Here is a 26,025-nt window from a genome sequence, read left to right as displayed (position 1 = left end):
ATTATATAAAGATATTATATAATATTAAATTAAATTAACTTTCTTGCTAAATTACATGTTTCGCATAACATAATTTTTATGAAGATATCTGACTATGTGTGCTATAATAAAATCTAATACCTTTTGATTTAACAGCAGTTTTGTGATTCAACCTTTATCTTTGAATTTGTTTCAATGTTTCAAATTTGTAAGTGTAAATGAATAGGCATACCAAAAATAAGAATATTCGAAAAATATTATAGATAAGAAAAGAGCACACGTACAGATTTTTAATATAAACAACCAGCATCGGGAATAAATTCGAGAGTTAAGGTCTGTACAAAGAAGCAACGTAAAGAGCATCATGTGTGCAATGCTAGAAGGGGTGCGAAAAAGTTACCTTTCCTTCTCACCTTCATGCGGGAGATGACTCTCGCAAAGCAGTGCAGTAGCGGGGATAATGCACCCCTCTATAGCCTCGGCGTTCAACCCCCGAGCCGGGAGCGAACCGCTTTCTTTCGTCAGATCCGCCCTTTGCCGAGGGTAGGGAAACCCTCAGCCAATGAGATGAGTTTGAACCATAGCGAGATGTCTAAGGTCTTGGCGCTTGGCATCAAAAAGTCTCGTCGGACTATCTCGATGTCTCGATGACTTTCAGTCACATTTCAACCCCCGGAGTTAGTCCTCAGTGTAGTCCGAAAGAGTGATGCCATAAATGCGGAAAAATAAATAGTCCTTTGGACAAAGGAAACGTCCGACTTTGACAAAAACTCTTTGTGGACGGCGCGGTTCATCATAGTTATCTTCATCCTTGCTGAATGGCAGTTGTGTAGTGTCGAGACACGAAGAATGCAGAATCAAGAGACACAGTTGCCGCACCTACCACCAGTTCCAAAGATGCCAGCTTCTTCAAGTAAATACACATCTTTCATTCTCATCCTTTACACTTATTTTATTCTATCTACAGCATGCTGACTTTTCTTGTTTCACGTGTAACAATAAAAAGCTTATAAAGCATCATAAATTCAGTGATGTGTCCTTAATATATGCAAATTAATCGGAATTAATATGCATGTACAGTTTATGTGAAAAATAGCGGAAAAATATGATTTCTAATTTTTATAAAAATAATGTTGCATTATTCAGAAAATTCAGAATAAATTGCATAAATTATCATTTTTTGAAAGCAATATTTGAGAATTTTTTTCAATTAAATCTTCAATTGGAGAAATTTAATTTGAATTCGAAATTACCGATTTAATAGACATAATTCTTAAATAATTATTTTGGAAATAATGGTCAACGGATTAAAATATTTGGCGATAAACGATAAAATCAATCGCATTTCTTATTAATAAATTGAAACGTTGTACAATGCAAGCGATCGCTGGCGATCAATTTAAAAAAAAAAAAAAGATATTTGTCCATTGACAAAGTGGAGAAAACCTCTTCATTCTACTTTAATACAAGATATGAATACTGGAACGTCATTTCCCAGTCAAACTGCGGGTGATAAATAATAATAATTCATTCCTTTATTGTTGCTTCATTCTTTCCTCGGAAAAGATAAATTAATTTGGCGAGCGGATTGAAAATTCGATATTGAGCTTTTCGGAACGGAATCCAATTAATCGACAAAACACAAAAGGCTATAACCGAATAAGAGGGTGAAAAGTGCCCCCGCGTAAAATAATTTAAAAGTATTTGCGCAATATTTCTAAACTAAAAGAAAGTTTCTTTTAGCATGGTTTATAACTCCCCATCCTATATAACAAAAAAGAACATTTATTTAATTTTTTGATATAAAAATTTTTGATATAAAAATATATAGAAGCGTAGATATTTGAGAATCCAGACAGAATTAAAAAAAAAAAAATAATAATAATAAAGGTCGTTTAGTCTCCAGTAACTCGTCTAAGAATCTTGACGTATTGTCAAACCGACACTATGTTCGTTCTTGATATCTTAAAATTATAATTTTATTTTTATTTTTACAAGTATATTTTGCTTCTTTTTATCATTTTGTAATATTGTTAGTGAAGTAATTTTGTTTTTTTATTGTATTAATCTCTGTCTATGTATATCTAGATCACTTGATAAGGACTCAAAGAAGGGTCGAAACGTTGTGATTGAATAAATAATATTTGCCGGTCGAGAGAAGATTCTTACCTTTTTTTTATAAAAATATATGTTAATAAAAAAAGGTTTTCTTTTGATAAGAAATTAACACAAGCGCGTGCTTTGCGTGGGGTTTTATGTAATATGTGTGCGCGTGCATGCGTATGATTTAACTTTTTAATAATTGTAATTTTACAATATTTAATTTTACTTGAACAACTGTCAAACTGTTAACTTTTGTGACAGCTGCTCCAGGCTATAAATATAACGCATAACGCGAATAGAGACAACTAATCAGCATCGTGGAAAAGTGACAATGTCAATAACATGCCTATTTTAGAATTGGGAAATAATTTTAATTGTGTTTGTTAATTTATATTAATTTACAGTTGTAGTTTAAATTAATAAACAGTGCTTAAAATTATTTAGTAACTTCCTATTCATAGTCTTCATCCAGTGTTTTTAGCTTTATTAGTTTTTTTTTTAATTTTATAAATTGACACATTCAGAACCTTATTGTTTTATTGATTTATATTCTTAGTTTTAATGATACTAGTTATGTGTTTTTCTTTCTCGTTCAGAGTCATAGTGTGGGGGAGTTGATGAGAAGTCACGACAACGAAGTAAGAAGTTAACAGCAGTTAAAATTGTTTTCTTATCTGATTAATACGTATGACAATTAAAAATTTCTCGAATTTGCTGAATTCTTAAAGATGAAAATAAAAATTTATTTGTAACAAATGTATTATAACAATGTATTATAATAATATAAATGTATTAAATGTATTAGGAGTGAAGAAAGAGAAATGTGTTCAGTTTTGTTCGTTTTACGATCTGTTGGATAATTACCTTCTTTTTTTTTTTTTGCACTTTTTCGTTAATTATCACAAGTTAATTCTTGGAATGTAAAAATTTTTCATTTAAAGTTATATATATATATATATATATATATGTAATTAACTCGAAATTCTTACCTGAAATATCGTCGTTCTTTGAAATATATTTTATTACTCTCAAAGTCTTAGAAAGGTTTTAGAACGGTTTGCGACCGTATTTTATATAACTCTCAATAAAAATGAATATATATATATATATAGCACTCGCATTTAACTTATGTCAATAAGTAATAAAATTTTATAATGCCCACATTCCCGTGAAATAAAATTTCATATAAACATTGTTACATAGAAATCGATCGCGGCGTATCAATTTTAATATTTTCTATGGTATCTTATACTGCAGATTAATTTTATCTCGTGTGAAACAACAAACATGTGGTACCTTTAAATATAGTAGACGATCGTGCATTTAAAAACTATCCATCCCCAAGCGTAAGTCATCCATGAGAAAATAACGACAGATGGTTTGAAATGATGCAGCGGAAACGAATCACCGTGATGATCGACTAACAGGTTGTCGCGGATGGTTGAGTGCAGCGTCATTTGGTTCCCAATCAGTGCAACACATCGGGCTAATTATGCAAACTGGCGCATGGCTTTACAGAGCTAAAGATGCGTAGTTACATTAACGTTCCCGCTTTTATTTTATATATATGAAGTATATATTTAAAACAAAATACTCGGATTTTTAATTATCTAATTAAAAAATTTTAAAGAATTTACTTATTTAATTATGGAGTTTAAAGAGACTGCAAATAATCTCTTATCATGAAATTGTGGCTCTAAGTATTAAAATTATAAATATATTTTTGCGTTCTAACGCAAAAGAATGCATCAATGAAATAAGCAGATGACGTAGATAATTATCGCCCTTATACTAGATCATCTATACACATAGGTGCATGTGTACTTTGATAGCAAACGACTGGTTTTTAACACATGTCACTATATTCCCATGCTCATTTACTGCGTGTCACCTGATGGGGCGTGAAATGACAAAATGACGAGAACAAAGTCATGTAAAACCCTATAACGTTGTAATAAATATATCTCTCGGTGAAATTAAAAATGTAGTTCTTTTAATACCTGAATATTCTATTAATTACAAATTTATATTGAGAGTATCACTGAAATTCTGAACTATTAGTTGTATTTTATGAATTATTTTTTACAACTTGATAAATAATAAAAGTTCGTTCTTGACATCTTAAAATTATAATTTTATTTTTATTTTTACAAGTATGTTTCGCTTCTTTTTCTTTTTATCATTTTGCAATATTGTTAGTGAAGTAATTTTGTTTTTTTTATTGTATTAATCTCTGTCTATGTATATCTAGATCACTTTATAAGGACTCAAAGAAGAGTCGAAACGTTGTGATTGAATAAATAATATTTGCCGGTACGGTTGAGAAAAGAATTTTACCTTTTTTAAATTCTGTCTGACGATTCTCAAATATCTACGTTATATTTGATAAATAATGATAACAATAACGATAACCGCGCGACAATATCTCTCGGTGAAATTAAAAATGTAATTCTTTTAATACCTGAATATTCTATTAATTACAAATTTACATTGAGAGTATCACTGAAATTCTGAACTATTAGTTGCATTTTATGAATTACTTTTTACAACTTGATAAATAATGATAACAATAACGATAACCGCGCGACAATATCTGACTTTCGATTGCCGAGGACGCACGCAGACATATCACAAAGTAAAGTTTCGCAGAAGAGAAAGTTTGACGGCAGAATGGCTATTTTCTGGCGACAAAAAAAATTCGTGGCGTCCAAACGGCGAGGCCATCGTACGCCGAGCATATAAAGAGGGTGCGTTTCATATACTAAAGAGGACTCTCGGACTGTCACTCCCCTTACAATTATATCGAGAAGTTCAGAATTTTGCACGCGAGACTACGATCCGAGAACAAGGCTTTTACCAAGGCTGCTCTTCGGTCCTAGACGTTTCTCTCTCTTTGTTCACCCTTTGCATGCGAATGCGCGCAGCCCGCGGTGATGCGCTCGCGACAAAGTTTTCCCTTAATTTCGTGGTCACGAAACACGCGGCACTGTCAGGAGAGAACTCCGGCCGAAAAGTAAAGCCACCCCGCAATTCGGTGAATCACATCCGGCCATGTTCGCGCGACCTCTTCCCTTCTTTTACGAATTTAACCATTATGTCGGATATCTCACGTGCGGGATATTTTGGCCGAAGTTTATAATTCTGACGCGCGGGTGCACATTTTTCGGTCGCAGGTTTTTCGTCGACGGACACAAATGAAATAATTGATATGGGGGAGGAGCAGACGTGCATATGCGCTCGCGCTTTAGAGCAATACTTATATTGATGCGTATACACCGCACGATTTTACATTCCCCTCTTTTTTTTCGAGCCACACCTTCGGTCTGGCTAATGACAGTATTTTTCGCATATATGCTCGATCGGAAACGCGAGCTTGCGCGCATTCATGCGCTTCGTCAAATATTTATGCGATTTTTATAGCAATACCGCGCAAAGGGACTTCCTTTTCTCCGTCTCCCTAAACTCACCCTCACCCTCTTTCCCGTTCCAGGGTGAGGTGAATATACCTGGAGGAATATAATCCGCATTTACAATACGCACTATAAAAATCCTGTGATTATTTGACAGAAAAGGAAGATGATCGGCGCCCGACAGAGAAGAAGACGGAGCTCGATTTCTCGGTAATGATAAAAAATTCAATCGCGAATGACTCGCGAGCCTACCTGAATGCAAATTTCATGCAGCCACGTGACGGCGAGTGCAGAAACGCATGCATTGCGTGATTCCGATGCGTGTGCCGCATACAATGAGAAACGTTTACGCACGAGTTTCGAGTTTCCCTCTCCTGCTCGAAGGGAAAAAAAAAGGAAAAGTGGACATTCCTCGTACTGACGGCAAAGGGCGTACAGCCCTGTCATTCGGTCGTAACCCGTCTACTTTTCTGTGCTTGAACATGTGCGCCGCACTTTGCGCATTACCCTCATTAATGATTTATACCCTCGGAGACACTGTCTCTCGGGATCGAAAGAAAAGGGGAAAACCGCCTTATAAGTATAGACATTACAAAGAAACGAAAGTGGCTTGTAGCAGCAAACTTTGCGATTTATCGCCATTATTGATAATCAAGGTGCGCAAGAAATAGTGTTGGTCCCTCAGAATTTTCATGCTCGCGTGTACGAAGAGACTAATGGAGAACGCGATAATATCTTGACTTAAAATCGTCAGCCGCGCCATAATCAACAGGTTGTCGCACGATTATTTATCGCGTCAGTCGGGACGAATTCTGGCCGAATTGTTCTCGCGCCATTTGCCATCGCTGTAATCGCGGAGCCACAGGGAGACGGAGATGAAGAAAGCAACGCGACGCGAGATTGATCGAGGGAGAGATCGGGCTCTGATACCGCGCAAAGTGTCGTGTTTCTGGCTGCTCACTTAGGGTCGTTCAATGCAGCAGCCACATCCGGTCCATTCAGGTCCATTCACAAGGATAGGACTCAATGGCGTAGGCGGAGCCCATGACAAGGAGTTGGTGCCCCATTGCGAGGGCACGCACCCCCATTCTCTCTCTCTCTCTCTTTCTCTCCCTCATCATTCTCCGCGTACCGAAGAAGCAAGTATATAGATGAGTGTATATGTGTGTGTTATGCTACTGCTAACGGGGAACTAACTTGGCGACAAATCGATCCATTCACGTCCGAAGCATCATTCAACCGAATTCTTGTTGTCGCTCGTAAACGGGTTCCAACCAAAATACATCTTGTGCCGACCGAGATTAACGCGCCCCTTCCATCAATTGTTATCGACAATGCCGTGCTTACTCGCTTCTCGCGACGACTCTTCCGCGAGAAAGTTGACACGAAGCCCGAGTATCGAATAGAGTGACGAAGGAATGATGAGGTGTCTCTTCGCGTCAATGTATTTCTTGACCAAATTGATGAAGTTGATGTTCTCCACGAAAATGTGTCTATCATTAGAAAAGATCAACTTGCATTGATATAGGTATATATAAGTGCAGATATTTTGAAGCTCGATTACTTTCTTTAACAACGTAAAACATTTTTTTCAGGTAAAAAAAATTTATTGCGTAAAGAATATTTTTTTCTATCGTTCCAGGTCGCATTCTTTACGATATACCTTGTAAAGTTTGCCGGGATCACTCATCAGGAAAACATTACGGTATATTTGCATGCGATGGATGCGCTGGCTTCTTTAAACGATCGATTAGAAGGAATCGTCAATATGTGTGCAAAGCAAAATCCGAAGGGGGTTGCACGGTGGATAAGACACATAGAAATCAATGTCGAGCCTGCAGGCTGGCAAAGTGCATTCAATCCGGCATGAACAAAGATGGTAATTAAGGCGTTGTCGTTTTCTTACGTTAATAAGACACAAGGCCATAAGTCCATTCTTTGGTAGCTTTTTTAGCTAATCCTTTTCGAAAGGTATGACTTATCTCGCCGATAAGTCGCATAGCCAATAAGTCAGACTTCCGTTTTCTGCCGATTGCTACTTAATTACGTAGATCTTGAAGAAATTACGAACTCTTCCTTTTCTAGCCGTACAGCACGAACGAGGCCCGCGAAATTCGACAATTCGTAGACAAATGGCGCTATATTTCAAAGAACCTGAAATGATGGCTAGTATAGTAGCGCCGTCGGTAGCTTTAGATCTAGCTTTGCCCAAAGGGCCAACCGAATCACGCGTTCCTGTCCCCGGACCGTCGTCTCATCATCCTCTCGTCCATCTCGCACATTGCAACGCGTTGGAAATGTCAAAGGTATACGTCTGTGTTTATATCAAATTAAAAATCCAAAAGTCATCATACCAAGCAAAATTCGTGCTCCGTGCACAACTATTGAATTACAACGGAAAATTAATTGTTGTAGATAACGCACTATAGCTAATCCGCGTATGGCTCTTCTAGCTTATTAAATTCAAATTTATTTTGAATCATAGAGAGCCTTCGAATTCTTAATGGATTTATATAAATGTGTGAGTCGATTCTTTCTCAAGATTTCTACAGAATTCGGACACTTTTATACCCGCCTATTTCAATATAAGAGTTTCGGATAAGAAAAATTTGATTTTTACAAGCGAGAACGTCGAAATCTTTTTTTGCAGATGCCACCGAATTTACATACAATGCCGATTATTCCTCCCCTCACATCCGAGTCTGTGTGCGAGCAGGCAGCAAGATTGTTGTTCTTGAACGTTCATTGGGCACGGAATTTGGCGGCGAACACGAATCTCATGATGGAAGACCAGCTGACCTTACTCGAATCCTCCTGGCGCGAGCTTTTTCTGCTGGCCGCGGCTCAGATGCTGCCGACTCTGGATCCGGCGCCTTTGCTGCAGCCTCAGAATATCGAGCTGGCGATCGAGGTGACTCGATTCCGCGAGACCCTGGCCGGATTCAACGCGATGAATCTAGATCAGCACGAGTTCGCCTGCATCAGGGCGATAGTGCTTTTCAAGGCTGGACTGGACAGCGAGCCGGTGTCTAGCGGTCGCAGCACCAGCAGCTCCAACTCACCCAGTCCTGGAAGTCGACTTAGAGATCCAGCTTCCGTTGCCCGGCTAAGGGACAGTGCCCAGTGGACCCTGGGTCAGCGACTTAGTGGAGCCTCCTTGGGGGCTCTCAGGTTCGGTAAGTTACTTTTATTACTGCCCAGCTTGCGGTCCGTGTCAGCGCACGCTATTGAAGAACTGTTCTTCAGGCGGACTATCGGTATTATTCCTATCGAGAGGATCATCTGTGATATGTACAAGGCATCGTAACGTAGTGAAATCATCGAAGTAGAGAGTTTTAAGTGTGTTATGTTTTTTTTTTTTTTTTTATTTACGAGATTAGCATTATTCTAATGTTTTATATTGAGCTATTTTATTTATACGAAGACATGGAAAGAAGATACATTCTTTTCAGTCGTTAATTTATTTAGCTTTCTAATTTATATAGATCTTTATTTAAATAGAATATAGTCGAAATCATTTTCATTGTATTATGAGTTTCATTTAAATGACTTTCAAGTCTTATATGATATACAATCGAGTTTCTTATCGCACAGATTGCACTTCTTTTCGGATAAGTTATTATTGAAGATAAAATAATTATTAATAAAAATAAGATCACTTTGCTTATTTTCGAAAGGAACAAATAATGATTTTTTATATGGTTTAGATTTAACAAAATGCCCTAAAATCATTATCGGAAATAGAAAAATGTTCTATGTAATTATCGCGACTTATGTTCTTCTCGATGCACAATTCACAATTTACATGTCTCGATATATGAGTTAATTTGAATAGTTTCTTACATGCATCGATTCTACATACAGCAGTTTTATAATCTATTTTTTTTAGATAAGCCAACTTTCAACTTATTAACAATGTGTTGGAAGTCATTCTGAAAAAGAAAAATCATAAAAATGATTTAATTAAATAAAGGCTCCGTTTAAAGTAACGATATATAAACAAGGCTAAAGGAGCAACAAAATCACGGTATTAACAATGTAAAAAGTTAATCAAAAACATACATGAATTTATTAAAATGTGAAATAAGTATGATTAAAGTATACATTAAATTAAGGGGTTATATCTACCAAAAATCAATTAAAAAAAGATTTTTTTTTTGTGACTACATTTTTAAATTATTTTATATAAGAAATGTAGCAATCGATTAAGCAACTTTTCAGGAGTTAGAAAAAATTTTATTATTGTCATTTTTTTACAAAATGGCGGCGGTAGGATCGCATAAGAAATACAGGAGGTCCTCCGCGGCGAGCAGTAGTCTCCTAGATCACCATCTGGAAGCATAAAAAAATTTTTTTCACTAACTACATGAGTATAGCTAGTGAAGTACACACGATCATAATTTTAGAATTTTTTTTCGCAAAATGGCGAGACTTAGAGAAAAAAATCGAATGCATTTTTTCGTCGAAAATTCGATTTTTTTTCTAAGTCTCGCCATTTTGCGAAAAAAAATTCTAAAATTATGATCGTGTGTACTTCACTAGCTATACTCATGTAGTTAATGAAAAAAATTTTTTTATGGTTCCAGATGGTGATCTAGGAGACTTCTACTGCTCGCCGCGGAGGACCTCCTATATTTCTTATGCGATCCTACCGCCGCCATTTTGTAAAAAAATGACAATAATAAAATTTTTTCTAACTCCTGAAAAGTTGCTTAATCGATTGCTACATTCCTTATATAAAATAATTTAAAAATGTAGTCACAAAAAAAAATCTTTTTTAATTGATTTTTGGTAGATATACATAGCGAAAAATCATGACAAACGTTTCAGTCCTTTGCTGGATTCTTTTCAATGTAAAATGAAATGATACAAGGGTTATACAAATTTGTTAGAAATTAGAAACTAAATATTACAATAATTACAATTAAAAACGCAGATATTAAGACTGTTCACCTGTCAACATCGATAAAGAAATAACGTTGAAACTTGGATTAATATCAAGACCTGTCTGATGTAAGTCTATCTTAATAGATTTTATTTAATAATTTATTTTCGGGCCATCCGTTTAGTTTAATTGTAATATCTTATAGGCGGTTATTTCGAGTTGTTTGAAGTTGTTACCGCAATTTTCTTGGAATAATTTTGTGGATGGATTCCCGACAAATGATTTCGAAATGCACATCGGAATCTTCTCGGCGTTATTCTCTTTATTAATTACACCTTATATTGCGCTTATAATCTGTGTTTTTAATTGTATAAATTTAATTTCTAATTTCTAACGGATTTGTATAACCCTTGTATCATTTCATTTTACATTGAAGAGAGTCCAGCGAAGGACTAAAACGTTTGTCACGATTTTCCGCTATATTAATTTAATGTATACTTTAATCATACTTATTTCACATTTTAAGAAAAATCAAATTACAAGACTATAAATATACATAATAGTATTACGATGTATGGAGAGAAAACTCTAATTCAATTTTCTCAAATAAATGTAAAGTTTTACATAGAGCATACAAATATACATTTCAGATTGCAATATCAATTAATAGCAGATATAACATAATGAAAATATTTTCGAAAGTTTTAATTCTATTCTCAACATCAACTTAATATACCTATATATATATAATAGATCGTTATATTTTAAAAGTTTTTAATTTCTCTTATTTATATATAGATAAAAAAATTTTCATAGAATATTGTATTAATAATAGAATCTTAATAAAAATCTAGAAAAAATCTAGTAGAAGAATTAGAACTTAGAACGCGATGTATATAGAATTATCAAAACTATCACACAGAAAATGTGTCACGAACGAATGACATCTGTCATGACAAAAGTGTACAAATCAATGTTGATATACCTTTATATTATTATTATTAAATAATTATTAAATAATTATTTAATAAAAATGTAATATAATCTAATTCATTATTTATATATTTGTACAATCACAAGATATAAGAGATGTCATTCGTTTCTAAGTACTTTTAGTATATTAAATATATTTGACATTAAGATTTTATTGGCAAATGATCTCAAAAATCTACCATTAACAGGTATTACAAAAGATTTAGAACACTTTTGTCTCTCTCGTCTCTAATATACATATATCTTGCGCAAATTTATTTTTAAAAATTGAGTTTGCATGTGCATTGCTTGTGTGTGTGAAATAATTACAAATTTTTTAATACGGTATCTAATTTTAGTTTAAGAGTTTTCTAACACACAATTTATTAACATATAATAATTTTAAAAAATATAAATTTTTAATCATTTCATTAATTATGCAATTATAAAGATGCGCAAGAATAAAAGCGAGCTATGATAAGAACAAACTTTTAATAAATTTTAATAGAGTATATATAGATAAATGTAATATTCAAATTTTATATTATTATAATTTTTAATATATAATAATTATTATATTATTATAGTTCTTCTACACATGCTATGGCAGATGCAACAATTCTACAACTTTTAAAGAATTTTAATCTACATCAATGCATATTAGTAATCCGTTTAATCAAATTCACTATCAAAAAGAGAGAGAGAGAGAGAGAGAGAGGCATATATATAAAGAGAATGTAAAACAATTAAATGAATATAAAAAATATGAAACACATGAAAAATTGATGTAAAAATGAATGTAAAAAGTTGTGATAAATTTAAATTTAAATTTTATTAATATATTATAGCTTGAAAAGCAATACAAAATTTTATACATTTATCTTCAAAGTTGAGGCTTCAAAGAGGCTTCAAAGAGGCTTTTTACTCTGTTGTGCAAGAAAAGAAAATAATGAAATAATCTTAGTTGTATAGTTTTTGTTTGCTGACATTTCGCGCGTGTATGCGTGTATGCGTGAGTGCGTGCGTGTATGCATGTGTGTGTGTTAATTATATATATATATATATATATATATATATATATATATATATACTTATATAAACAATTTATAACTTATCCCGATATTTGGATAAAAAATGGAAATTCAACAGTATTACCAAGCAAAAGCATCGCCAAATATATATAAAAATTTCTTTCTGATAATATAAAAAACATCTCTATAACACATAAGTACTTGTAAATAGAAAATTATAAAGTATGTAAATATATAAAACGTTACAACATCTTCATTATCTCTTGACATTATTTTCCTTTCAAATGTACCTATACATGATTTCAAACATATGCGGATGTTGAAAGCAACAAGGCGAAATAATTAATCTGGATGAAAAAATGTAACAGTAGCTAAGGAAAAGGTAAAAAGCAGTTATGCTCGGGTCATTATATTTGGGGAAAGATTACAGAAGATATATCTCAGAATTCAGAGTTTCTTTTCCAGCAGAATCGGTAGAATGCGTAGTATTTGAAAGAAATTTACGGTGATTTGCGCGATAATCGGGGAGCACAAAGAGCTGGATCCACATCAAACTCTCTTTCTCTTCAACGCCCCCCTTTGTCAATTTTCGAAGTTATTTCTTAAAGTGACACATAGACCAACCAAATATAATTCAGTCAACAAAATACAGTCGGCAGCTACGAGTGTAGTCAGTGTCAACGGAGAAGCCTTTGTCGAGCTCTGTCGGACAAAAAATACAAGCATGTTAGTTTTAACGATGATCCTTAGTGATTTTCTCCCGACATTTGGCTTTGTTACATCGTCTCGCCAAACAGGCGCCTAGGCTCTTATTTTAATTCTATTTGCATTAACTTTAACATCACATTTACATTTATCCTTTAGTTATTTTTTAGCGTGAATCATGTGACAGAATTATTCGGGTATGTAAGAAAGTCGGAATATAATTTGTTTGCACTCGTGTTGCGACGCGCTTGACAAGTGCGAAGGAATATTCTCACGAAGTTGCGAGATGCGGGACATGTGGAATGTATGCGTGCTTGAGTGACTCTCGTTACTCACATGAGCGGGTTCTCGAATGTTTCCACTTACCGATGCTAATATTTCTTCGTCCCTAAATGTTTACGTCGACACGTATTCCATAATTCCATTTTCTTACTTGCTCAAATGGTGTACACAAAGATTTTTCAGTCGTTTGAAAATATATATTTGCAAAAGCATACAACTTACTTGCAAATTGATATAATTTTGTTAGATTGTTCAGTTTGTTTTTCTGAATAATTAACTCGTCTGATAGATTTCCTAATTATTTTCTGTCTATAAATTTGGTGATTAATTTTTGATAAATTAAATGAGAGAAAGAGACACGTGTAAACTAAAATTTTTAAGATTGATTTCTATAGAATTTTTTATATTAAAATTGTAAAGAACAAATACATTTATTAAAGCTTTCAGACAATATTTTAAATAATAAATAAATATATAAATTTTATTTATTCCGCATTCTAATTAAGTATAGAGTAATTTTTCTTTAAATATAAATATGTGATTAATTGCTCGATTTAATATTTGCAAATTTCGTCGAGCTACAAACGTTGTCGTGGTTACACAAATTATTAAACACTTGGAGAACGACGAGGGGCGCGTGAACAGCTCGAGAGAAACGGAGAGAAATGATATCACGGCGCCCAATTAACATCTCGATTTAATCAAGCCCTCAAGCCTGCCGTATGTTACCATTTCCCGCACAAAGTGTCTGCCGGTGAGAGAGAAAGCGAAAATCCACTCGAAGGGGTGCCTGCTCTCGTAGTCGAGGAGGCCAACGCTCTTCAGTAAGTAACATGTAACGTTTCCGGACGAATGAATAATAATCCCGGAACTTCTCAACGATGACGAGCCACTCCGACTGCAACTACTGTAACAATGATGGCAACAGAACTGCGGTATTGTTACATCACAGGGCTATATAGCCCGATGCTGTGGAATTTCTCTGGTTAAAATAAAAGTTGCTAGACAGATGTGTAAATGTGTACGCGACACATGTTAATAAAAGGCGTTTTCTAATATATCGTTTATTAGATCTTCAATCTTTGAAATGTTACCTCATATTTTATTGTGTTTAAAAAAAAAAAATCAGAAAACTAGTTTTAAATGGAAAAAAATTCACGAATTAGAAGACATGCAAAGTTTGACAAGTTGTACAACGCGACGAGATTTGACTGGCAGTTCAGAAATTCGTGGATCTCGATCATTTCTAGAAAATTTTATTAGCGCATTCCACTGGTTAGTGCATGGCTGCATGTGCATGTGCAAGTGGTTCCCACCAGTGAAATATCAGACAGCACCTTGTCGGGCGACGAAAACACACCGCACAAACCGCGCGGCTCAATCCGCTGAACAATATCGGAAACAATCAAACAATAACGTCGATCTGCCATTGCTCGCCTCCACCGCGATCTCTCCTGGAGGTATATCGCCATAAATAACAGTAACAAAACGCGATTGGGACACAATGGAGCGACGATGTAATTGCGCCCCATGGCGGCGACCGGTGCTCATACGTACAAAGGGCACTCGACTATATGTTACAATCTCGATTTCGTCGCCGATCCTCGAGGATATGAGAGAGAGAAAGAGAAAAAAGTCCGGAGAGACCGCGTCGATGCTGCTCAAGTGACCTCTCAGGAATCGCGCTTTGCTTTATACGCCTTTGTTGGCTTTGTTTTGAGGTAACAAAATAGAAAACGCGCTTCATACGCTATTGTAGTCAATTAGCGACCATGTGATCCCAGATAGATTCACGTTGCGCTACAGTGGGATCTTTTACAAGCACATCTGATCATTAATCTAAAATTTATATTTTCGTGTATAACGTTATTATATATCTACTTAACGCATTCTTGTAATCTAAAGTGGAGATAACGCGGTACAACATTGATCCTGTTTTTTTAAGAACCAGAATAAATTAATGCGAAAGCGTTTTGAATTTCTTCAAGAATTTTAAGACTAATTTTTACAGGAGTTTTTTGTAAAAAGAAAAATAAAATAAAATCAATTTTTATTCACCTTCGTACCACTCTGGGACGACAAAAAACAGGAATGGCTCGGTTGAAATCGAGCACACCCCGTTATAAAGAGGTTCGGTTTGCCCTCGATATAATTTATACGGACAATAAGCACATGCATCTAGCTGGCATTCTACCCTCGGTCGTGCCGCGGGCATCAGTGTCAGGCATGGGTGATGAGCCCCTCAATGACAGCGACCAACATAATCTGTTCCCATCAGCCAAGTAGACATAATGGACGCATCAACGACGGGAAGCGACAATGGGGGCAGGATAGCATTTTACAGGAGCGCGCGTGGTTGTTGCGCCGAGAAATGACGGGGGTGGCGAAAAAAGGAGGGTGGCTAGTAAGTGGGATTCGACGGGGATGAGATTGTCGCTGTCATCGTCGTTGTTTCCTAGTGGCGCGCTCAAAATATACGGATGCAACGCAACGCAACGCAACGCTTCGCTCTTTATTAAATTCCTGACGCGAGGAGAGACGCCCGGCACGTGCAAATATTCGTATTCGCCGAGCGAGAAGCGGGGTGTGCTTGCTCTTACGACGGATGCGCTAAATTCGCAGGCAGCCAACCGACCCCGAATTGCCGACTCGCGAAAAGCCTTGCCGGAGTCGCGGGAACGTTTCCAGCTGCCGCGGCTTTCCTCGTCGCTCGATGCGATTCGGCAAAACAACGATACAAATCCCTGTGTGCGGAGTATTTCGAAACTGCTGTGTCAATTTTCTTCCGCAAATGTTCAAAAGTACACATATATAAATCGAGAGAAAACATATATATCTAAAAATATAATTATATATGAGATTGGATTATTTTTTATTACTATTATATATAAACGTGGTTTTAAAGATTTTGCGAGTAATCATTATTATATATATATATATATATATATATATATATATAACTGGATATTCTAATCTTTGATACTTAATGTGCTAATTAATTGGGTGACATATCATAAGTTAAATCTCTATCAAAAGGTACTGCTAATGTGCTAATTAATTCATTTCAAATTTAAAAAAAAATACGCAAATAGACATTTAATCTTAATCATATTGCAACGAAATATAATATTTACATATTTATACATAACACATGTTCATATGTCGCATGCACGTACATATGTCCAATTTAAAATTAAACTATATTGCGAAGGCACACGTTATATCATTATATCTAGCAATAACTTATATAACCGAATCTGACATGAAAAGTAGAAATTGTTTCTGCATAAACAGGTTAGATCAGTGCATTACATAGTGCAAAATTTTTAATATCCAGTATGCTAATCGTGAAATTCTATCATGATTATCTCACATGCTTTAAGGAAGTAATTATCAAAGCTAAAAAGTAAAATATATAAATAATATAATCAAGATCTAGCAAAAATGTGTATATATATGTAATACTTTGAGAATCTTGATCAAATAAAAGAGAAAGATGAGAAAAATTAAATATCTAATTATAAAATATTAACTTTTTAAATATAGCAAACATTTTACATTCTATGTAATTTTATTTTTATTTATTTTATTGTATTTTTATATTTAATTTTGTATCATTTTTTATATAAGTTGATTAATTAATATTTTGATATATTCTTCTTAATTAATAATGATCTAATTATTAATTAATAATGAGATAATCGGGGATAAATAAAATGTTTAAAGCAAAAGATTAAAAATAGAAAATAGGAAGATTTATAAGAAATGAAAATAAAGCTTGGAATCTCTAATTAAAAATCTACTTTAAAAGAATTGGAGGAATAGAATTTCACTTATTAAAATATCTGGCAAAGATTCGTCCTAAATTTTCTTAATTTTAATGAAAAACATAATCTGGAGAAAACGATAAAAATAATAAACAGAATACTATTCTCAATTTCCTTCTCAAAGAGAATATCCTTTAAAATAATAAAAAAAAGAATTTGAAGTATCTGACTAACATAATAAGACTTTGACTTTGACCCTTTGATTCTGACTTTACATACCATAGTGGATTTTATGATTCCCTTTCGGTCATTATTCGGGAATAGGAAACCGTAAATCCTTTTATAATCCAATATTTCCTTTCGAAAGAGGTCTATAAATAAAATAAGAGTTGAATAAACGTTAAATTTTCTATTACATTTTTTGTGGAAGAAGATGCAAAATATTTGAATGATTTCCAAGTAATTTTTCCAAGAATAGTTTATAATAAAAATATTATATTGACGTTTGAAAATGAGAATCCGATACCGCGTGCGCTTTCATTTCGCAATGTATAAGATGGAAACGTCACACGATACCGTAACGCCTTTTCAGAAATATTTGTTCTCTCTGTGTGTTACGACACATTGATGTTCAAAGGACTATCCCCTTAGTGTTCAACGCGCGTTTAAGACGCTAAAAAAGCACGTGTGTGCGACAGACAATTATGGGACCAGCTAGGATGAGGACGACGCGACTTAAGACCACACGAAGACTCACACACGTCAGCTCGATACTCGAGCAAACGGGCCCCTTTCACAATGGCTGACTTCGTAAGGCAAAAATCAGAAAGTTAGGGCCTCGTTCGTACTACGTCTCGGTTGCGTAACGGAGAGAGGGATGATAAAGCGAGCGAGTTCTCGAGGGATGCGCAGCTGTCATGAGAAGTGCAACGATTGGCTGCTACCATTAGACGGCCATGCTGGATTTTTCCGGTCTGGCTTCTCCTCACAATGGTATCAGACTTGAAACAGGGTCAGTTAGCTTTGCTAAAGATCAGGGTCACCCAATAAAATCTCACATCTCGTTCCTGTACCCGCGAGCGTTTTGCTATTCATTGTTCGTCTGACAACGCTCGTCAACTCAATAAAATTGTATGAGATGAATGTCGAGTCAACCGTGCGTGGATTTATCTCTTAATAAATAAAGATATGATCCTGGAGAGGGATTATTGAGAAGCTGTGAGAAGCGTTTATCTTTTTAAATATGAACAATTTATACAAAGATAAACGAACGAGCTATATATTTCTATACGTACGATACGAAAGTCTCTGGCAGCATCCTTGACTGTTTGCTGGTGACACATAGAATATATTCCACGTAGAACGAGTGTGTCAGTTATAATAAACAGGAACGCGGCGTGTCTCTGTTATTGAAATAAATCCCGTCATAATCATCGCTAACGCACTTTTGAAGGGAATCTGAAGTGAACCGGTAGTAGTGGGAGAAAGTGGTCGAGAGAGACGAAGTGAGAAAGAGAGAGGGTTGATGGGGACACGTTTACGATTGTCGATACGCGTGCCGCCACCCTAAGGATTAAGCGCAATTATTGGAATCACTCCGGCAGACCACAACCCGTTTCACACGCTCCTTACATCCTTTCTGTTACAAAAATTTGCTCCGTTCGTCATATTTCAAAAGGAACAAATATAAATTCGATTTAAAAAACTATAAGATTTCTTTAAAATTATATTTATAAAATTTCTTATCTCTTGCATTTGAAAACTTGATAATAAACTTCAACTAAATTTCACAACAATGCCAGAAATCTCAAAACTATTATATTGCAATTTATAAATATTTTTGAAGCCAAGAAATATATAAGAATATAATATTATATTATCTCAACCTTTCTTTCCTTTCCATCGTTTTATTTTGCACATAATATTGTATTAAAAAATATATTATTTATTAAATATATGTATACCATAAAAAGACCGTGTGTTTAATTTTTTTAAATATTCGTGCTGCTTTGATCTGTAAAAAAAATTTATTTTTATATAAAGAAAAAATATTTTAGCGCTTCTATTTTTTAAAATTTAGAATATTTTTATTATCTTGTATACCTGCAAAAGAATAATTAATAAATAAGATTTATGTACAACATGCGAACGTACGATTCAATGGATTGCAATAAAGTGTCTAATATACACAGAGTAATCGCCCTTTGTACACTGCAATTTGCAAAGTGTCAAACATACAAGGTGTGGCCGATATTTCCCTTACTCACGTGTTAAATTAATACAATTATAGTTTTTAACGCAGTAAACTTTTGATTGTCGAAAGTAAGAATCGCCTATGATTTAAATAATATTAATATTATAATACTGCGCTAAAAAATCAGAAAACTTCAACTCAAATCAATCCAAAAAATCGTAAATAATCGATTGTGTGAAAAACTTTGGACGCACTATAGATATCGCGTTGCACAATCGAAATTACGCAGCTAAAATATTTCTGATCATGAAAGTCAATCGCCTCTCTCTTTTTCCTCGTATTACCTCGACCAAAGAAACGTGACATTCAATGGCGCGGTTGCAAAATTCACAGATTAAACACGTGTGTTTTAGCGGGTCAGGATACGTACCTACATCTTATTAGTCTTGCAATTAGCCGTACAAAAGGCATGCAAAGATAATTATGCTCTCAGTCAATATCCACGAAATTAATTGCTAGGCGTTGTACTTAATCTCGACCGCATTTCGAGCGAGTTCCGTTAAAACATGCAGTTTTCCTAATGCTTTTTTCTTTTGCACCGACGTTTTTATGCATGTGAATATTAAGCAAGAAATTTTTTCAAGGAAACAAAGCGAAATATCTAATATATATTCAAATAAATTTATACTCTTATTTAATATAACTCGTATTTAGATTTATTCTATTCACTCGCACACACATATATGTATATTACTGTTAAAACGTGATATTTAGATTAAATAAATAAAGTTTACGATGCATAAAGTAGCATAAATAAAACAAGAATAAATAATAATATTTCTTATTTTTACTATTGACTGAATATATAAATGAAAGAATAAACTACCTAACGAATGATCGCGATTCGTATAAAAGCATACATTATTATTTTATAAAAAACTTGCTACGTAAATCAACATAGAAAGGAGTAATATTCAGTTTTTTTGACGATATGCGTTTTAAGAACATCCCTCAGATTGTTAAATTCGATCGCGCGCAGCTTCGCCGATGAATCGTCAATGTTTAGACGCATTCCACGTGCGCGCGCGTACACGTGGTGTCGCAACGCTAACCGCTCATAACCCCTTTTTTGGATGCGGCTTAGGTTTTGGCTTGCTATAACTCCGATAATTATGTTACCAATGCGTCGAAGAACAAAGAGCTCTCGAACGACATGGATGGCCCGCTTGCTCTCGCGAGCGAGAGCACGAGAAGAGAGATGGTTGCCTGGTAGCCCAGCTGCCGGTAATCCTCCCTTTGTAATTTGCCTCTATGACCACCCTCCCCCCTCCCTCCAATGGCGTCGATTTTTTTTTCATCAACTTTTGTCGACAATCGCGCCGTTTTTCCAACAACCTTCTCTAATCGGCCGCTTTCACACAAATCTTAATGCACTTGTATTTTTATTATAACAACGCAGTTGGTGAATAAATAAAAATGTTACAGTATAGAAAATAGAGATTATTAATGATTACAGAATTAAATTAAATTAATCCAAATTAATTTTTTAGATACACATTACGTATGTAGACAGAATAAAAATATCCCGAATGAAAAAAAATGCAGTTGGTAAATAAATAAAAATGTCACAGTATAGAAAATAGAGATTATTAATGATTACAGAATTAAATTAAATTAATCCAAATGAATTTTTTAGATACACATTACGTATGTAGACAGAATAAAAATATCCCGAATGAAAAAAAAAATGCAGTTGGTAAATAAATAAAAATGTTACAGTATAGAAAATAGAGATTATTAATGATGACAGAATTAAATTAAATTAATCCAAATTAATTTTTTAGATACACATTACGCATGTAGACAGAATAAAAATATCCCGAATAAAAAAAAATGCAGTTGGTAAATAAATAAAAATATTACAGTATAGAAAATAGAGATTATTAATGACTACATAATTAAATTAAATTAATCCAAATAAATTTTTTAGATACACATTACGTATGCAGACAAAATAAAAATATCCCGAATGAAAAAAAAAATGCAGTTGGTAAATAAATAAAAATATTACAGTATAGAAAATAGAGATTATTAATGATGACAGAATTAAATTAAATTAATCCAAATAAATTTTTTAGATACACATTACGCGTGTAAACAGAATAAAAATATCCCGAATGAAAAAAAGTGAAGAAATCGCTAAAATTGTTCTCTCTCTGCGTAAGGGTAGTTTCTCTCCAGCAGATCAAAGCAGTTCCATTCGCAAATATAGTCTACGCCAATGACGAGCGGTTGATGTCACCGTGGCTGTGCCCTCCGGATAATAGAGTCCGCGACTTTAATGGACTCGCTAATCCTCTTCCCTGTTTGTCGGCGAGGGGGCACGCATTCACGGGATGCACGTAGGTAAGAATTGGCGCGAGAGAGGCCAGGGTGGGATAGTGTGACTGCGGTGCGTGCGCGCCTCTCTGGGGTGCACGAAGTGAAGACTTGCATTCGCCCGACGTGCGGGCCGTCAGGAAGGGGGTGACGCACAAGGGGATGATTCTCTCTCTCTCTTCTGTCCTGCCAGAGTGGTGACGTGCAGATACGCCCCTTGTACGGAACCATCGGTGCGGTGATACCCTCGGATTTCCCGGCCGAGCTACGCGTTATGAGAGTTTGCTCCAACTGCATTCGTCGATATAGAAATATGCCACCGGCGGATTTATGCATTCATTGGAAAAGATTCGGATTTAACAGACGCGATTGAGCCTTGCATTCGAAAGTTCGAACCGATAGGGGACATAATTAAGCGTGCTAATGTGACGTAAGTGTTGCAGCGTAGCCTTAAATTTCAAAGAGCAATTTCGGAGGGTAGTAAGATGATTCGTGGGATTTTTAAGTCGAGAAAATCGAACGAGATTTATTATGCAGACTTCTTTTACATGTTGCAAGATTTATGAAAATATCAATGCAATTAATGAAACAAATAGAATGATGTAGGAATGAAATGAAATGGATATAAAAATACGACACTAATCAAGAAACAATAATATTAATTTTTTCCTATAGAATTATTTAAAAAAAACTCTATTAAAATCTTTTCTTTCAATGTAATCTACCTTTCTCAACGCAGTTCGACATACACATAATTTATAAAAAATATTTACGAAGACGAATAACAATGACGAAGTATACTATATATCTTCGCATTTAGCGTTCCATTGTCAATGATTATGAATTAATGAGTGGATGAAATAGATACATAAGAAATGATATGATCTGATGAAAGTATAATGACATCAAGATTGATATTATAACTTTGATGCCTCAACAGAGGTGGTCGATTATCCTTGATGTTGTCCCTGCGGAATCGCATTGGGTAAGTTCTGCTGGATCTGCACAAGCTGCTGGAGTTGCGGTGGCAGATTTTTAGAATATTGATAATTCGGCTGCGCGACTTGTTGTTGCGGCAGCGGCTGCAACCGCGGCTGAAGCTGCTGCTGCTGCTGTAGCTGCTGCTGCGGATGCGGCGCGTAATTAGTGCGGTATTGCGGATTATATTGCTGTTGGGCGGCACCCGGGTTGTATTGTTGTCGAGCGGAGGCCGGCGGATTATATTGGGCCGGTTTCACAGGGATCTGGTTGTAGGTCGGCTGCTGAGGTTGTTGGCCGACCTGTACTTGCGGCCGATACTGAGTCAGTTGGGACTGACTGACGTATTGCGGCTCGACAGGTCTGGCAGGTCCTAGATTCGGTATCGGCTGCGGCGGAAGATGCACGATCGGATCGCGAGCCTGCTGAGCCGCCAATATCTGTCTTATCGCAGCCGGCGCTTGATTGTAATTAGGTTGATGGTAATTAGGTTGTTGCCTTCGTTCACGAATGTGGCCTGAAAGTAATGGAGACAAGTGCAAATTTGTTCGGTTTTATATCGGCGGAAAAATTTATTTTATGCGTACACTATTCTTGTATTATGTCATTTTTGACAGTTCGATAGAATAATAGATAGGTATTTCTGAGATGCAAAAGATATTTTTGAGAAGCATGAAGTAGAACTATATTGTTACTTACTTTGCAATCCTGTTCCTAACGCCGGTGTTATGGCGAGGATTAAAAACTAAAGGACAACAGAAAAAAATTACTTAATCATACAACAATAATGCGTTTACCTTTTGATATGAGAAAAACGCATTTTTCTTACATAAATAAGTTTGAAGAAAATGAAAGAGAAAGTGCTTGCGATTTTTTATGCGTTCTATATACAATATAAGATAAATGTTGCAAAGTGATCTTAGAAAGCTAAAATATTTTGATTTGCAATGCAAATAAAATTTTTAGCTAGTATCGATTATTAATGCATTAATGTCGTGTTTCATATCGCGAGATGTGAAATAATCGCGTTCGAAGTAATAATAGATCGAGTTGGATCGCTACGTATGTAAATCAGTTGAACTTAATTTATTATAATGATCATACAGAAATGCAATTGCAAAATTTTCCGAGCTTGACAAACTGTGTCTACATTAATTCCGAAAAGTGATAAATTAAATATTCTTAAGAAAAAATAAAAAATTAAGAAACTTTCGATCATGTAATAACATTTTTCTTATGAATCTACATGAATAATCTTCGTGTGCCTCATTTTAGACTATAAATAAAATTCAACTTTTCGATTATTTTCGGATAAAAATAACATTAATTTACGAAGTTATTTTCATAAAAAAATTGTCAAAGAAAATCACGTTTAGGAGGAAATAAAAAAAATATTAATCCGCAATTAAACTAGATTTTGTCTAATTTGTCTATTTAGAAATAAATACTCGGAAACATTCTTCACTCCGCGATTAATGAGCGATCGTTCTCGTACGTTTTTTTCTTCCTCCATTACGTGTACGGAATAAAATCATCACGATGATCGATATGAGATTTGAAAGCAAAACGAAGTACTCGCGCCGACAGAATGATTTTAATCGCACTTTCTCTCCGCGTATCGTGGATCGCGAAATTTCGCGGGACTTTTTAGAATGACGATCGCGATCGAACTTGGGTGTAAGGGACTTACGAGGAATCTCATGGTGCCGAACGACGAATATCCAGAGGGCGGCGAGACAAAACTGACGTCCGCGTCGCGACGCACTTCTATATGGGCCCCAGCCATCGCGAGCCGAACCGCGTCGTCGAGTCCACCACCATAGCTTTCACGGCTGGCCGGCTTTCAAGCGATTTTTTTTGCGTGCAGGTTCCCCGCCTTTGGTCACGTAACCAGATATAACGAACCAACGCGTCCCGTAGCTGCGGCGAGCCAGGAAGTGACCGGGATAGTGAGGTGGCAGCAGAAAAGTCGGAGCACGGCTATGTCTGTCTCTCCTTCGTATGCAAAGCATTCTGCAAAGAATTATGAGAGAATTTTCGCTCCAACTTTAGTTTAGCAAAATTTTAAATTTCTTGCTAGACTATAGTAAATACTAATAAAACACCAACAATTTTTGAGAGATATTTGTAAGAGATTGGGAAAAGATCACGATGTCAGTAATAAAGAAAGAAACATAATTCATAATAATTAGTTTATACAATATACAAAATAAAAATTTTGGAGATAAAAACCATCAGATTTCTTAACTGCATATAAAATGATTTATTTCTCTCTATTTGGATGCAAATAACAAAATTTAATTATAATATAAAATATATAGTTGCATAGTTTATACATTTTTTTTCATATGTAATTTAATATCCTAGGTATTTATGTAATTCCGCATATTATATTACTGCGCTTGATTACGGCGATATTATTACGTGAAAGTGGTTCTATACCGTGTCCCTTTCCTCTGCGTTTTCCTTGCAACTATATCAAACGTCAAATTTTAGAACCGAAATTTCGTGCACGCTACTTATCATTAAGTGTATCACCATTTATTTTCGATTCGCGTGAAAGTCGTTGGCTTGTCTACAATTACAGTTGCATGCCATACTTATACAGTTGTACGAGTATATCAATATCACTTTTATATTTAATGAGCTCCTATACTTAAATTTCACCTACATTATCATCTGATTAACATGACTATGTCTAAGGAAAGTTTTGAAAGTGTACTTCTTAAAATTCAACATTCAGCTACTTTTTGAAATAAATATTTAAATAAATAATTAATTAAATAAATAATTAAAAGATATTTGATTTGCAATTTTTGCTTTTTTTTTTAAATTAACACAATTATATCATTTTTATTTTAATGACTTCAATGTTTTAGCTTCCGAGGAACACAATTATGACTCGTGCCTCATAATTTATACTCTGCGTGTATCATAAAATGCGCCGAACACTATCTTCGAAGACTAATAATCTCACGGTTGTACTTGAAGACTTGTAATCGCGAATGCATATCGATTACTCGCGCGATAGAAACGGCATTTCGCGTGTTCGACAACTAAGTAGAAGTGCATGCTAATAGATATCGACTTCGTAGAAAAGAAAAATGTGTGCATATACATCTAATCACGTAACGGTTCTGATATAGGAAACGTGCAGCGTTTCCGTATTCGTCATAAGTTATAAATCGAACGCAGTTTAAGTGCATTGCTGCAGTATAATGCATTAGCGTGTTATATATTTTTTGAGAATGGACAACAAAAAAGGAAAAATTAATATATAATTACTACATATTAACACAATGTTAATAAAGACACTAATAATTTTCAAGTAATAATAAAT

General features: G+C 34.9%; 2 protein-coding genes across 3 annotated transcripts; one reads left to right on the top strand and one right to left on the bottom strand.

The window, feature by feature from the left end:
• The first annotated feature begins 630 nt into the window (after positions 1–630).
• On the top strand, positions 631–8,799 carry tll (nuclear receptor subfamily 2 group E member tailless). Of its 2 annotated transcripts, XM_029320001.2 has the most exons (4): positions 631–892; positions 7,135–7,371; positions 7,578–7,798; positions 8,143–8,799. In XM_029320001.2, exons 1-4 carry the CDS (start codon positions 829–831, stop codon positions 8,797–8,799), a joined length of 1,179 nt encoding a protein of 392 aa, XP_029175834.1. In that variant the 5' UTR covers positions 631–828. The 2 variants fall into 2 exon arrangements, 1 of the variants encoding a protein (XP_029175834.1); XR_014924603.1 differs by lacking the exons at positions 7,135–7,371; positions 7,578–7,798; positions 8,143–8,799 and adding an exon at positions 2,679–2,760 and having other exon boundaries at positions 828–892.
• A 13,516-nt stretch (positions 8,800–22,315) lies between these two features.
• On the bottom strand, positions 22,316–24,509 carry LOC114944222 (uncharacterized). The gene is made up of 3 exons (XM_029320028.2): positions 24,376–24,509; positions 23,385–23,430; positions 22,316–23,202 (listed from the first exon to the last, which is right to left on the bottom strand). Exons 1-3 carry the CDS (start codon positions 24,469–24,471, stop codon positions 22,658–22,660), a joined length of 687 nt encoding a protein of 228 aa, XP_029175861.2. The 5' UTR covers positions 24,472–24,509; the 3' UTR covers positions 22,316–22,657.
• Positions 24,510–26,025: the final 1,516 nt, after the last annotated feature.

Source organism: Nylanderia fulva, unplaced genomic scaffold (genome assembly GCF_048542155.1).
Source record: "Nylanderia fulva isolate GAGA-0341 unplaced genomic scaffold, ASM4854215v1 Scaffold20, whole genome shotgun sequence".
Lineage (NCBI taxonomy): Eukaryota > Metazoa > Arthropoda > Insecta > Hymenoptera > Formicidae > Nylanderia > Nylanderia fulva.
This window is presented reverse-complemented; position numbering and strand designations above follow the sequence as displayed.